A 14,714-nucleotide genomic window follows, 5' to 3' on the forward strand; every position below is an offset into this window, starting at 1 on the left:
ACCAATTAGTTTGCATGACTACACAATGCCTGTAGCTACAGTAGAGTGTGTTCACCTTTCAGGATTGTCTGTAAAACTAGAAAATGTGACTTGAAAATGTCTGCAGAAAGAGGGTTTTTCTTTTTCTTTTCAAGAAAATTGGCATGGACGTGACGTGAAGATACCTGCTGAAAGATTTTTTTTTCTTTTCAAGAAAATTGGCATTGACAATATTTTGATAATCTCATTACTAACAGGTACTGATATGTTGAACAATATCCTTGTAATATCATGCACAACCATATTTGTCTTGGTACCTTCTGGCAAGAATATTTCTATGGGAGTTGTTTTTTTTTTCCAATTCTTCTTAAACTTTGAAGTCTACGAGATAAAGAATACATCAGGATGATTTTGTTTATTCAAAACAAATTTCTGCAAAACTTTCTGCAAAAAAAATACTGTGCCTTGACATTGTGCAACTTGTATATTCAGCATGAATGTACGTGTACATTCACACTCCGTTTATGCCTCAGGCCAGTTTCAGAGACTCCTCGAGGAGGTTCAAAAGCCTGCTCAAAAAAGTGGTCTCTTGTCTGTCTACTGTAAAACGAGGAATTTTCGCGTGCATTTTAATTTCGCGAATTTCGCGAGCGCCAAGATTTGCAAAATTACAATGCATGTGAAAGTTCTTGTCTACGCTATATGCATTGAATGCCAGTGGCAGTTCACGAAAATTTCATGCCGCAAAAAAGGCCGTCGGTTCCAATTGGCGAAAAATTCATGCCACGAATATACACTGTGTATCATGTTTTACAGTATACTGCTTCTGCTGGATTCCCAAAAGCAGGCCCAACTGGCTCCATTCCCATAGTAGTCAAATGCCCATCCGATACGTGGTGTGGGCTTTTGACTTTCTTACATAACATCCGCAAACGCGATTGACCGCAAAAGTGTGCAAGTTGTACAGCGTTTATCAGTGGCAGTTGGTCACAATGACTGGTTTGTTTACATACATATACTGTAGATGATGAACTTCTGAGATGACTTTTGGGTCGGCAAAAAAAGTGGCTTCTCGAACCCCCTAGCTTTTATACTGCAGCCAATGCTCTTTGAGACAGCTATAGGAGGCTCTGAAACCACCCCTATAGGTGGTTTCAGAGCCTGATCTGACCGGACCTCCTTTACTGAATTCTGTTCATATTGCGCTGAAAGGCTGCTCGAGGCTGCCATACAGCTGTACAGTGTAGGAGGCCTAAAGGAGAAGTCCAGACAATTTTAAATAAATTTCACCAAAATCTACATAAATCAAGGACCATAATGACTAAGTTTCATTAAAAAATACTCTCCCAACTCGTCACAATCGATTTTTTAGCATCACTAATTTTGAATCATAACTGTTCGATTTCTGTACGCCGGCGAGAAAGATCACGTGACGGCGTGACATATTAGCCCCACATTGCTTTTTGTTTGGAGCGTCAGCTGGCTCGGGGAGCCCTGCTTGAGCAACGGTGATACGGGCCGAGCAAGCGGTAGCGTACCGCGTGGTTCCGGCCACGCAGCGGATGCACGCGGCATGATCTATTGCTTCACTTAAAAAATGCCGATGTGTCAAGTGTTTGGGTGTTCTAATAAACAGGGCGATAGCCAGAAGAAGAGTGTTTTTTTTTACCATTCCGAACCCAGAAAATGAGCAGGGAAGGTGCGCAAGATGGATCTCCAATACAAGTTTGTCGTCAAAACTTACAAATACTACTCGATGCAGCCTTGTCATACTCCCCATCGGCGGCGTAACTGCAACCAGCAGCCCCATACGCATACTGTAGTAAAATGAGGCTGTGCACTGTAGCATTCAGAATCATGACAAGGTAGTATCGCGGATAAATATCAACTTAAAATTCGAAAAATTTCTTTATTTTAAAACTCACAGGTAAAGTTGAAGTGTTGACAACAGGCTTCGAGCAACACTTGGTTCTGCCAATAGTCCCTTTCTGTTTGAATCAATGACTTAATTTGACTCGGTCGAGAGGAACCTGGGAGAGCTACACTGAATTGACGGTCAGCGCATCTTATCCGGTCGTCAATTTGTGCGCGTGTGATGTGCGCGCCTGTGCTCATAGTAAATGTATCTGATGGTCTTTTCTAGTCGGGGAAAAGGGTAATAGGTTCATGAAATATTGTTCTTTACACAGGAAACGGCTGATAATCATCCGGACTTCCCCTTTACGAACTCCCTTTTTGCTAATATGTATTCAAACGGGGTATTAGTGTAAACGTCAGTGTGAATCAACTCCCTACGGTAACCCACTAGATCTACAAATATGCAAATCATACGAGGATTTCAGAATTGTTCATGTAACGGATTATAGGGAAATGAAACCCACGTACACATAAATTGAGTTACCACTACATAACAGAAAAAAAAATCCACCCCTTTAACAACTTTGCCTAATACAGACTTCAAGTCTGCATTGTATCGAATTGCATCGAATCCTTGCCAAGTGAAGGGATGGAATCACCATTTGTGACATAATGTGCAAACCAACACCGTTGCATAAAAGGACTCAAATCCTTCATCTATCTCATGATTTCGACAACCCCAGGCTGTACTTACACACACACACACACACACACACAGCAAAAAAGAAAGTAAAGTGCCACACCCATATCTGACGCTCACTCATAGTGTCGGCAATTTGTCTTTCCCATTCACACCGGAGAGACTCCGGCAGCTGGGCCAGGGAGGGCCACAGGCTTCTTCTCCCAGGGCGAGGGTGCAAGGCAGAGCTGAGAGAACGCTCCTGGCATCGACGGGGGGGGGGGGGGGACAAGACGTGCTGGAGTCGATCTGTTGTGACATGCTTCCAAGCGACTCCTTGGCAACGCGTCCAGGAGAGCAAGCAAGACGGGGAGATCATCAGCTGGGGTCGCATGTTGGCTGTTCCTGGTTTTCAATGCTGCTCGGTGATAAAAGTCTGGATGGACAGGGGGCTTAAGCCAAAAGAGTTTGAAGGCATGCTTTCTCAAAACTCTATTCCTCATCATCTCTCTCCCTTTCTTTGTTTTGGCAAACACATCTTTCCTCATTTTCCCCCTCTCTCTTTCCCTCCTCACGTATGGGAGCATGCCAAGGGACGCATAACTTCTTTGAAAGACAAAAATTCTATACCCTGCAGTGCGCAACAGATAACTCTAATACCCCATATACTTCTATCAGATGTTAAAGCTGTGGTTCATGTGGCCTGTGTAACTCAATACTTCCTGCCCATTACTCCAGACACAAACCCGCTTCATGATTTCTTTGGAGGAAATTAAAAGATTGTGTTTCACTGATTCAAGATCAGAAGAGCAGAATGGCACAAATACTTGAGCCCCTAACGACAACAAAGATCTGGAACACCGAATGCAGGCTTCAAACTGACTTCCCCCATATGGGAATGCTGCGTACATGTGTGGACTTGATTACATCACCGACATTCGCCAAGTTGTAGTCATTAGAATGCTCCTCAATGATTACGAGGTATTGTCGTTCGGGGACGTTTACACACATGCACACACACACAGGCTGGGGATTCATTCAGACCCAAACTGTTAGCCAGGAAAATATTGTGTGTGTGAATATGCCTGTTTAATGTCGCTTTTAACATTCATGTGTGCAGTACACATATATCAGCTTGGCACCATTCACATTCAAATAATCAATATTTCATTCAGTACACACACTCCACATATACATGTTCAAATGTGTAACTCACTACCTTTCTCTATTCTTTCACAAGGAATGCAAAATTTACCTTTTCTGTCTTCACTGTTGCCACCTCATTGATGTAATCTTTGAATTTCTGTCTGTTCAGAACTGAAGAAAAGAAGAAAAAAATGCATATTATTAGACTTCCCATATAGATCAGTTCAGAGCAGATATTGATAAACATTTCTGTAGCCTTAGATTAAAAAACTCTTTTATTTGCTGACCGAGCTGTGTTATGATGTTCAAATGGATCAAGAAACACTCAAAGGTACACAAGTTCTGGAAATTATGCTGTCCCTTGAAAGCCAGATATGTACTTAACTACATCGCCATGCTATCATACTGCTTCCAAAATCATTTCTACTACTTACACTGCTGTCTACAGGAAAACTGAAAATGGTACGGGATTGTGCATCTAGATGCTCATAGTTTACTGCTCTTTTAATGTGTTTAATAATACATTTCCAACTGCAGCTCTGTCATGCATGTAGCCTAGATTTTGCACACTTACTGAGGTGTTGGCAGCAGAGACTTAATTACACTAATAGGTCTTGACAGCTAGTACTTTTTGACTCCCACAGGGCATAAAGTCGTTTAAAAAAAAAAAAAAGTTTGACCTTGACCACTGCCACATGACCTTTGACACATCAAGTCTGGAATAATATGCCAAATCAACAATCAATATGTTCAAGGTAAATAGATGTGAGAAGGTAACTACCAGTTACATGATTTAGAGGTCAGTCTGTACATATGACTGTTTCGTTCCACAATCCCGCAGAAGAGTGACTGGAAATAGTGGAAAATACCTCTGGACCGTCATTTGAATGGAATTGAATGGAATTTGACTGGAATTATGATTCAATAAATCACCCTTCGCGATTCTAGTTTGCAAGCACATGGCTAAAATGTGTCATTTGAATCATGATTCCAGTGATGCGTCATTAGAATCATGATTTAAATTACGTGCACGCACACAACCTGTGACCATTATTACAGCACCTCGAAAAAATCATGGGAGTCTCAGAAATTCCACAGGTCGCTTATGCAGAAAAGTAATAATGTGGGTGATGACGCTTGATACAGACACTCACTCTTTTGATCTGTTTAATCATGAGTGCATATCATACACAGTCTGTCATATCAGCATTCTGTCCAGCAACTGATTCAAAGATTGATATCAACAGCAACTTGGTGATTTGCACTGTATCATTATTAATGAATAGCCTTCATTGACGATTAGAATCTATTTATGTTGATAGAACAACTCATGCAAAGGTCAGCAATTGATGAAAACTACAAGCAAACAGACACTCCCACAAGTTGCTACAACAAGCCTAAGACCGAACACCTGAGCAAGAGGAGGAGAAATGTGTTTCACTTTCGAGTGACCCTCCTTTGCATGCTTGTCTGTACACTGCAATGTCCGGCCAGCATGAAAGTTGATGAATGGGATATTTTATATTTACGTGGCTCCGTGCTGCAATAGCAGGGTTTAATTGCTTCCTCCATTAAATCTACCCTCTGCAAACCAAAACTAATTTTTCAGATTTCTTCTCTTTTTTTTTTCACAAACAGGAGACACAAAATTAGCTCTGTTTAAAGAACACGTTTTGCATAAGGAAATGACAAGTTTTAGACATGCCCAAACGTTCAGACGTGACTCAACTAAAGTGGTTTCACTTTTGGAGTGCAGATGAATCAAATACTGGGTTTACTCATTAATCTGAATGTGAAAGTCTTGAATTCTCAGGACACTCCTAAATAGAATATTTGCGAGACAATGTGGTGGGTCTTTTATAGCAGGGGAGTCCCTGATAAAGTGAAATTCATCCAGGAACAGTTGAGACACACATTCATCCAATCCGAATTCTGTGATTTTCCTCACAGGTTTTTTCTCAATCTATGATTCGGATCTAGCCCTCGTTTTTGACAGCAGAGCTCACATACATGTGTAGTGAGTCTTGAACAAGACTATCACAGCAATAGTGCATCCACCTGAATGAAAATACACAAACATTCTCTCAAGTTGTAATTGTCTGGAAGTCTGTATGTCACCTTCTTTACATGATGTAATGTTGTAAACCTTTCAAAGAACCCCCCACCAAAAAAAAAAAAAAAAAAAAAAAATATATCGGTCACATAGTCTTGACATTTCTTACAAAATGCACTTCGATTCCTTTTTAACGATAAGAAAAAGGGTCATTGCAGAACGTGCATAAAAGAACAGACTGATTGACAAATTGCCCTACATCGACGTAAATAAGCACTGAATTGATTAGCGTTTTGATAGTAGCCCTGATTAAAAATCATGGGTGTTCATTCTCGAGCAGGATTCGAACGTACGACCTCCTGATTTTATTATTTTTTTATTTTTTTATTTATTTTTTTTTTTTTATCATGGTTACTACTAAAATACAGATTAATTCAGTGCTTATTTACGTTGTGGTAGGGCAATTTCTCAATCAGTTGCAATGAAAACATCTCGACGGAAGAATTTCATGAATTCAATAAAGAACAGACTGTACAGTATCTGACATAAAAACTCCCGAGTATGCCAAAATATAACAGCCTTGATGATATCACCTGAACAAAAATACACAAATATTTGATAAAGTTGCAATTATCTGGAGGTCTGTATGTCAGCTTCATTACGTAATGTAAACCTTTCAAACAAAACAAAAAAGAAGCCATACAGGTCACATGGTCTTGACATTTCTTTAATGCACTTCATTTCATTTTCAAAGATAAGGACGATGGTTGTGCAATATGAATATGAGAATACACTGTATCTGCTGTAGAGCCTCCCGAGTATGCCAAAACATAATATCCTTGATGACCCATTCAAGACTAAATGTCACAAGCGCACAAATACTCCACCCCCCCCCCAAAAAAAAGAAAAAAAAAGAAAAAATCATAATAATAATAATAAAAACAAAATAAAATAAAATATCTTATAACTCTCTCTATACATTTGTCTTCTTCACAATCATAGAATTTATTATTTGACATGTGACACACTAATGAATGTTAATCACCGCTAGTGAGTATGGCAGCTTTTTGACATGCAAAACGACATGATTGATGAATCCAATGGCAAATTTCATTTCAGATTATCTCCACAAGGTTCAAACTTTTCTCAGATATGGACGTGACAAGATCACACTGCACATTGTTATGTGTCCCCTTCAGTAATATTCTGAACATGCCGTAAACTGCCTACAGCCATCAGCTCTCCAACAGAAAGTAGAACTTTGCTCAGTTGGGTAACTCTAGTTCAGAGTTAAAGGTCCTATTTACCTTTGGGAATAGTGATTTAAAAAATGTTTAAGATATCACATTTGATGTATGTGAAGGTCTGTTGTATCACAAAGCATATTCTATTTTGCAATAAAGCCTGAAGTATAAGGAGATATCAGTATTTTTCTCATTAAACCATAACTGTAGATGGTTTAGCCTAAAAACATTTAAAATTATTATAACTATTGTTCACATTTTGTGTATTCAACAATACTTAACATTGATTATACAGATTCAAATTTTACAGGGGTTGTTTCCATCTCAAACTCACATTTTAGGACTATTATAAAGCACTAATGCTGGGTTTTTGTTTCATCTTCACATGGTAAATTATGCCTTTAAGACGGGTGAAATACAAATTTTGTCAAAGGTCTGCATGCAGATAAGAGCAAGAATGGAATACCGGTACTCAGTACACAATATACCTAGGTACATGTATTTCCACAGGAAAAAGGAACATACAATGTATCAGGGATGTTGCGTTCCGATTGTGCATTATCCCCCCCCCCCACCCCATACAATATGATCTTTGGGGACACTTTAATTCGAGAGATATCAACTTTGCCCTAAAGTTGCTTAAAACATGCATCTATTAGAATTTTTGCCAAAATGATAATTTTGGGGCGAGTATATATTAGGTTTGACTGACATCTATGCAATAATAAAAGAAGATCAAATAAATGTAAATGTTAATTGAAAATATACATATTTTAAAACTGAAAGAAAAATAAGAGCAGCACTAAATTTCTAATGAACACTGTGTTTTAGATATACAGCTGTATATCATTTCTAGACTTGGTGGTGAATGTTACTTGGACTGACATGCACTGTATGTTGTACAGTATTCATCGCATAATCGGGCATCTGATAATCGGGAACCTCGCTTAAATGACATACGCTTCCCAGAAACATTTCCAATGCACGATATTTTCACTGGATAATCGGGCGGGGACCTCTGATAAACGGGACAATTTTTCTTCAAGCGATCTTTGATCTTGTTGATATTTTACACAAAAAAATCTACCAAAATACCACAACAATATTTCAAAGATTCCCTATCAGTTGTCGTTTACATCGAACTTACAAAGCAAGCTTTGGACTGGTGTGTTTTGACCTCCGTCCATCCAGTACACGTACATTTCAGCTCGCTGCCCGCCTTCGCTTTTCTGTACATGTGTATATATGGCGAGCTAGATCGCTACATATTGACAACACATGTACAGTGCAGTAATCGCGGCAAGTAAACAATCAAGCCGTGATGATTGAATGATTGAAGGACTTTTCATTGACGTTCCCACATCAGTTCTGGGTAATCATTTTCCATGGTTGTGGATATGTATTCATACAGAACGCCCTACGTGTCCAAGAATTCTACGAATGTTTAAGAAAGTGCTAGCTTTTAATCCTCATATTTTGTGTTCGAAGAGAGGTGACAGAAGAAGAACCCGGTTGCGATGACTCTACATCGTTGCGAGAATGCAGGGAGAGCTAGAGGGTCACGCCAAGGGGTAGCGTGGTTGTGTATTCATGTACATGTACAGTACGTCAGTATGCATGTGTGTGTGTGTGTGTGCACTACACACATGTACATGTCGTATGCCGTTAGTGTATGGTGAGTGCTCATCGTGAAATCGGGCACCCCGCTTAAAGGGGCCGTGTTTGCTACTCCCAGCCTGTCCCGATTATGCGATGAATACTGTATTATGTTTTTAAATACACCCCCCCCCACACACACACACACACTTTCCTGTTCACATGAATACACTGCGAAATACATCACGAAATACCGCGGTATCTACAGTACATGTAGGGTGGTAATTCAAACTTGGTATGAAACACACCAGCGAGCTTTCAGTGTGGATCATGTCACATGACTTGACACCTTTCTTATTTTCTCTCCGTAGGCCATTTACTAGTATACATGTATGTGTACATGCACAGTGTTTTTAATATATCAGACAGACTTTTGGGCCATAAAGTATAGTGGTATTTTGTGATTGACAAAGTACTGTACCAACTGAATACAGCAGTATCTATTTCCATGGTATTTTGCCAGTGACAATGGTGGCAACAAATTACTGTATAAGCTACATATTTAGCCAGTCTAATATTTCATTTTATTTTTTTTTTTATTTTATTATCATTATTATTATCATTATTATTAACATTATTATTATTATTATCATTATCATTATTATTATTATTATTATTATTATTATTATTATTATTATTATTATTGTTATCATTATTTATTCGGCTATAAATCACAAACATCATATCACATTTTTCAAAATCAAAACATACATTATTATTATTTTTTTTTTTTTTGCAAATCGGGACTTTGTGACAATTTTGCATGTGGTTAGATTCAAGGTTGTGAAATACAGAGATGAACAGAGAAATATACATTGTCCGCGTCCACGTCGCATTCATAAATGCGGATCGGAGTAGACATTTTTGTGTGCTTCTAGATTCGCAAATAGCAACAGACTTGCAAAATTCACAAAAATAACAACCCCTCAAATGTATATGGCATACGAGAGTAAAACACAGGTACAACTTGTAGTTACATGTACACAATGTGAATGCACCTAGTGTATACCAGTAGTTGAAGAATCAGTGCACATCCACCACGTTCTGGTTCTGACCGTTTCCTTTTAACTGCCATACAGGAAATGAATATTTAATTCTATTTATACATTTGTTACTGATAGAGCTCTCAGAAACTAAAGCATGACAGTGCTTAATGTACAGTATGTATATTAAAGCCCATAACTTTGGATGATTGTAGCAAAGTGGTTATAGGCACGTCTCACAGATATGTACATTTGTACACTGTAAATGGCAGTTACCTATATGAAAAAAAGAGGTATCATTTCTCACAAAATAACAATAAAGATGTATTGAAAGTAAAAAGAAATATCGACAACAATTCCTATCAAATCATGAATTAAGCAATTACTATGTAAACATGCCAAAGGAAATTCAAATTAGTGAAATTCTTCCGTCAAGATGTTTTTTCATTGCAACTGATTGACAAATTGCCCTATGTACATCGATGTAAACAAGCACTGAATTGATCAGTGTTTTAGTAGTAGCCATGATAAAAAATCATGGGCATACCAACTCGAGCAGGATTCGAACCTACGACCTCCTGATCACCGGACAGGCATCATCTCCACTAGACCACCGAGCTTTCGCCCGACAGCAAGTGTTGGTTCTAATCCTTATAGCATGCAGCGGGTACTGCTTTTGTTATTCAAATTAGTGAAATTCTTCCGTCGAGATGTTTTTTCATTGCAACTGATTGACAAATTGCCCTACATCGACGTAAACAAGCACTGAATTGATTTGGTGTTTTAGTAGTAGCCATGATAAAAACATCATGATTTAAATGCCATAATCAATTTTCTCTATATCCTTCTTTTTTCCAACACAACATTTTCATCACACAAAAATTACTGGTTTACTGCCTTCAAGCACATCATTAATTGAATTATTATATGGTGTTTAAACTACACTGTACATAGTTTGTCCACATCTAGTGCAATCCTTTGCAGGGGACATAATATCCACTGGCCTCATGATCACTTGCCTCAAAGCAATCATTGCTTCACTAGCAGCCACACAAAACAAATCATGACCTAGTTCCACTTCATACAGCTTGGCATCACTGAGCAAAGTGGTTGATTTGGGTGATAACAAATTATCTATTTTGGATATAAGTACCAGAGGAAAGCACTCTCCAACTTCCTTTCCACTTCTTTGCATTTAAGCTCCTGCCTGTGAGCACTCACATTTATACTGGTATAAGGTTTTACTAGCTTTGCCGTATATATGATTTCCAACTGAGAGGGGTTTAGTAACTCCTTGTAAGCCACAGCGTAGAATCCCTGGTGCCACATTATTCTGAGACTGCAATGTATGAGCCCTTTTGGAATTCTGTTTTTTCAATTAAAATCATTAACTTTGTAGATGCATTTATGCTAGAAATGCAGTCTCCAAAGTTGTGGAGAAACTTGCAAACTTTGCTGCCCTGCAGATCTTACGACACAGCTATGACACTTTCAATGTACTGCTGTACATACAAATTTTGTAATGTGAGTGATCGATCAGCTTGTGCACGGTTTTGCGTTTTAAAAGCTAAATACGCAAAGTTGGGAAGCAAAACCTGGATGTCACAGATGGTAGCCTGACTGGAAGTGACACCTTTGACCTTGGTTTTAAAGACACCAGAAAGATGTTAAATTTACACTGTACTAATACATGTAACCACTATGTCCTGAGGATGGGGGTGAAAGAACTGCATTGTCTAGATTCCTAGGCTGTGTAATAGTGCAGTGTGACTGCCGAATGTGAATTTTCAGGATGAAGAAAAACCTTGCAGTATCTGGGTATGTGTGGGAGAGTCATAACCCATGCATGTTAAAACCCAAGCATGATCCTACTTCATTCATTCCTTACAAAGTGCATGGACCGATAACAAAATGTGTAGGTCCATGCAAAGAGTAGGGTATAATTACATGTATAAACCTTGGGCGCTTTTCCAGAGGAAGATCAGAAGCGGCATTGCTCCTGAACTGTGGTGTGGGATGAATGTGGCAATCCCCCCCCCCCCCCCCCCCCCCCCGTGGGTTCTCCAATAAATATGTTTTTCCTCTTTCTTTCTCCCTCTCTTGTCACTCTGAGTTTGAGATAGCGAAAGAGTGAATATACAAATATCAATCCACTGAGGAGAAATCGCTGCAATCGTCCCATAGCTCAGGAGCATGAGGGATGTCACCTGTGTGGTTATCCTGACAACTTATCACACAGTGGATGGCTAAGTTAAGCAGATGCACTAAACCATACATGCATGCACTCTATATGGGGAGGGGCGATAGGTAGCAAATTGGTATTGTGCAACTTCTGCATGCATCCTGAAATATTTATTGCAATTATTTCATGACTAATGGCCATAGTCTGTTGGCAATGGTATTGTTAATCCGATCCTTACAGGAACCTGGTACATCACTACCAGGTTCCCATAGCGTCAACTCATAGATGAGAAACTGGTATACAATTGTAGGCCTACCAGGTTCCAAAAATGTTCACAATAGTGTCTGCATCCATGGCCCTAATTTATGTTTGTATACAGAGTTGGAAAATTACTTTAATTTTATAAACAATAAGTTTTTGTTCTTTTTCTGTCTCAAGATTGCATGTACCTTTGGCGTAATTTACCTTTTCCAACATAGTACAGCATGCTTGTTTTCCTGCAAAGAGTATGAAGATGTAAGTACAAGTGTACCAGGTGTATGTAGTAATCAAGGCTGAGCTCACTAGATTTTGACTTTCACCGACGCCATTTGGGTGCCCTTGTCAGGTTATACCCCAATAACATTAACAAAATAATCTGCAAGCCGACCACACGCTATATTCATATCTTATTCTTATACTTGATTACGATTGGTATTAATTTACATTGTTTGATCAAGTTGATGGCACATGCAGTTGACTGTGAAAAGGTAACCACTCTACTGCTTTCGCCGAGGAACCAGGTGGATTACAAACCTGTCTGTTCTTTGTTCATGGGCAAAAAGGATCTTGTTCGGGGGCACTGAAAGTTCTTAGTGTAGAGAATCGCAGAATGGGTCAAGAAGCTCTGGAACAACAAGAACCATCCATGCATTTAAGTACGTTGGTATATATTGGTAGGTAAATGGACTGGTTATGGGATGACAATTCTTTCTGCAATTCTGTTGGCTATAGATAGTCTAGACTAGTATAGTAGTAAGTAGTGTAGGGCTTGTTAACTTCTTACATGTAACTTAGTGTTCTACGTAAATAGACAACTTTCTACATGTAATAATTTAGGCTTATTTCTCTAGCTCTATTCTATATCTAGCTGTGTCTGTCATACCTACCTGTGACCAGCGGCCCCATACGCATACACATGTACAAATTACTACAATATATTGTAGCATAATGGGGCTGCGGACTGTAGCATTCAGTATCATGACAGGCTAGTATCGCGGACAAATATCAACTTAAAATCAAAAAATTTCTTCAATTTGAAGACTTACCAGTGAAGTTGAAGTATTGACAACAGGTTTCGTGCAACGATTGGTTCTGCCAATAGTCCCTTTCTGTTCAAATTGATGACTTAATGTGATCGTGACTCGGTCGAGAGGAACCTGGGAGAGCTACACTGAATTGACGGCCAGCGCATGCGCACGCAGACATCTTATCCAGCAATGGATTTGAAATTTGTGCGCATGTGATGTGTGCGCATGCGCCGGCCGTCAATTCAGTGTAGCTCTCCCAGATTCCTCTCGACCGAGTAACATTAAGTCATCAATTTGAACAGAAAGGGACTAGAAACTTTCTAGAAGCCTAGGTCTAGTATTGGCAGAACCAAACGTTGCACGAAACCTGTTGTCAATAAACCACATTTACTTCAACTTCACTGGTAAGTCTTCAAATTGAAGAAATTTTTCGATTTTAAGTTGATAGACCCTATATGTCCGTGATACTACCCTGTCATGATCCTGAATGCTACAGTCCACAGCCCCATTATTACCATTTACGCTAAAGGTACATGTGTATGCATATGATATGGGACTGGTGGTCGCATTTAATACCCACTCCTACTAGGTCTGCGTCTGGTGTCATTTTCATCAGGTTATGATTGTGCATGGCCTCTAAACTTCTAGATTGTCATATTCTCAATCATCAATGTGTATGCATGGACATTCACGTGAATTACTGGCACTTGCCATTGATAATAAATAGGCGGTCCGATCCCATTCCTATAGAAAAAATTGTCTGGTGTTGTAACATGCATTTGAGTATATGGGACTACACAATGGTACCAGACAAGTTCTCCAACTCGACATTGTATGGCTACGACAAACTTTTCGCCACAGAACTTACCTTTCTTTTCTTGGTCATTTAAGTACTTGGCAAAGTGTCCCACAACTTCGACATTTGTGGCCCGCCCGCCGTTATGAAGAAGAAATTTTAGTACCGCATCACTGGAGAATCCCTCTTCCGCGTCGGCCATGTTTGTTGTGATCGCGGCCAAATCAAATGTACGATCCTGTACGATCATACTGCTGTAGCCGCGCCTTCGCCCACCTGTACGTGTACGTTGCACGCGATCGCAGCTATGCACTTGCGCAACTTTGCTCTGCTGAGACCGGATCCAATCCTCAAGTACAGAAGAAAAATGTGCTCCAGCTCTTAAAGACAAAAATGGATTAACAGAATAATTCATGACTGGGATTCCGTCATTTACTTAAAGAAAAAATAATTTGATATGTCGCATACAAAGATGTTCTGTTGTATACTTTTGTTTAAAGTTTGCAGCCCTATAAAGATTGATACAATGCATGTAAATTCAATGATGCGAGCAATATATACTCTAATCTGATTTTCGTATAAATCTCCTTTTTCATGTACCCCTGGATCATTTGATTTTGTACAATTTGCAGATTACAGCAGGATATAAGTAGTGTGTAGTGCTCCTGATTACAATGTATGTTTGTTTCATTGCATAACAGGAGACAAACTGCCCCCTTTTTTCTTTGTATTTCTTTTGTTTTAACAAAAGAATAAAGAGGGGTCGCACCCGCCCGGTGCGCGCCCGGTGCGCCCCCTCTGGATCCGCCACTGATAGTTATGTAGACATTTTTTATTTAATGTCTTTTTC

At 39.3% G+C, this 14,714-nt stretch overlaps 1 protein-coding gene across 2 annotated transcripts in view; it reads right to left on the reverse strand.

Moving 5' to 3' along the window:
* LOC140232532 (uncharacterized) overlaps nt 1–14,071 on the reverse strand; it is a 257,587-nt gene extending 243,516 nt beyond the window's left edge. For both annotated transcript variants that reach the window (XM_072312628.1, XM_072312627.1), the window contains exons 1-2: nt 13,937–14,071; nt 3,771–3,832 (exon numbers count right to left, since the gene is read on the reverse strand). In XM_072312628.1, coding sequence (XP_072168729.1) covers nt 3,771–3,832; nt 13,937–14,066 — 192 coding nt within the window. In that variant the 5' untranslated portion in view covers nt 14,067–14,071. The remainder of the gene's footprint in view (nt 1–3,770; nt 3,833–13,936) is intronic.
* Nucleotides 14,072–14,714: the final 643 nt, after the last annotated feature.

This window comes from Diadema setosum, chromosome 9 (genome assembly GCF_964275005.1).
Source record: "Diadema setosum chromosome 9, eeDiaSeto1, whole genome shotgun sequence".
NCBI lineage: Eukaryota > Metazoa > Echinodermata > Echinoidea > Diadematoida > Diadematidae > Diadema > Diadema setosum.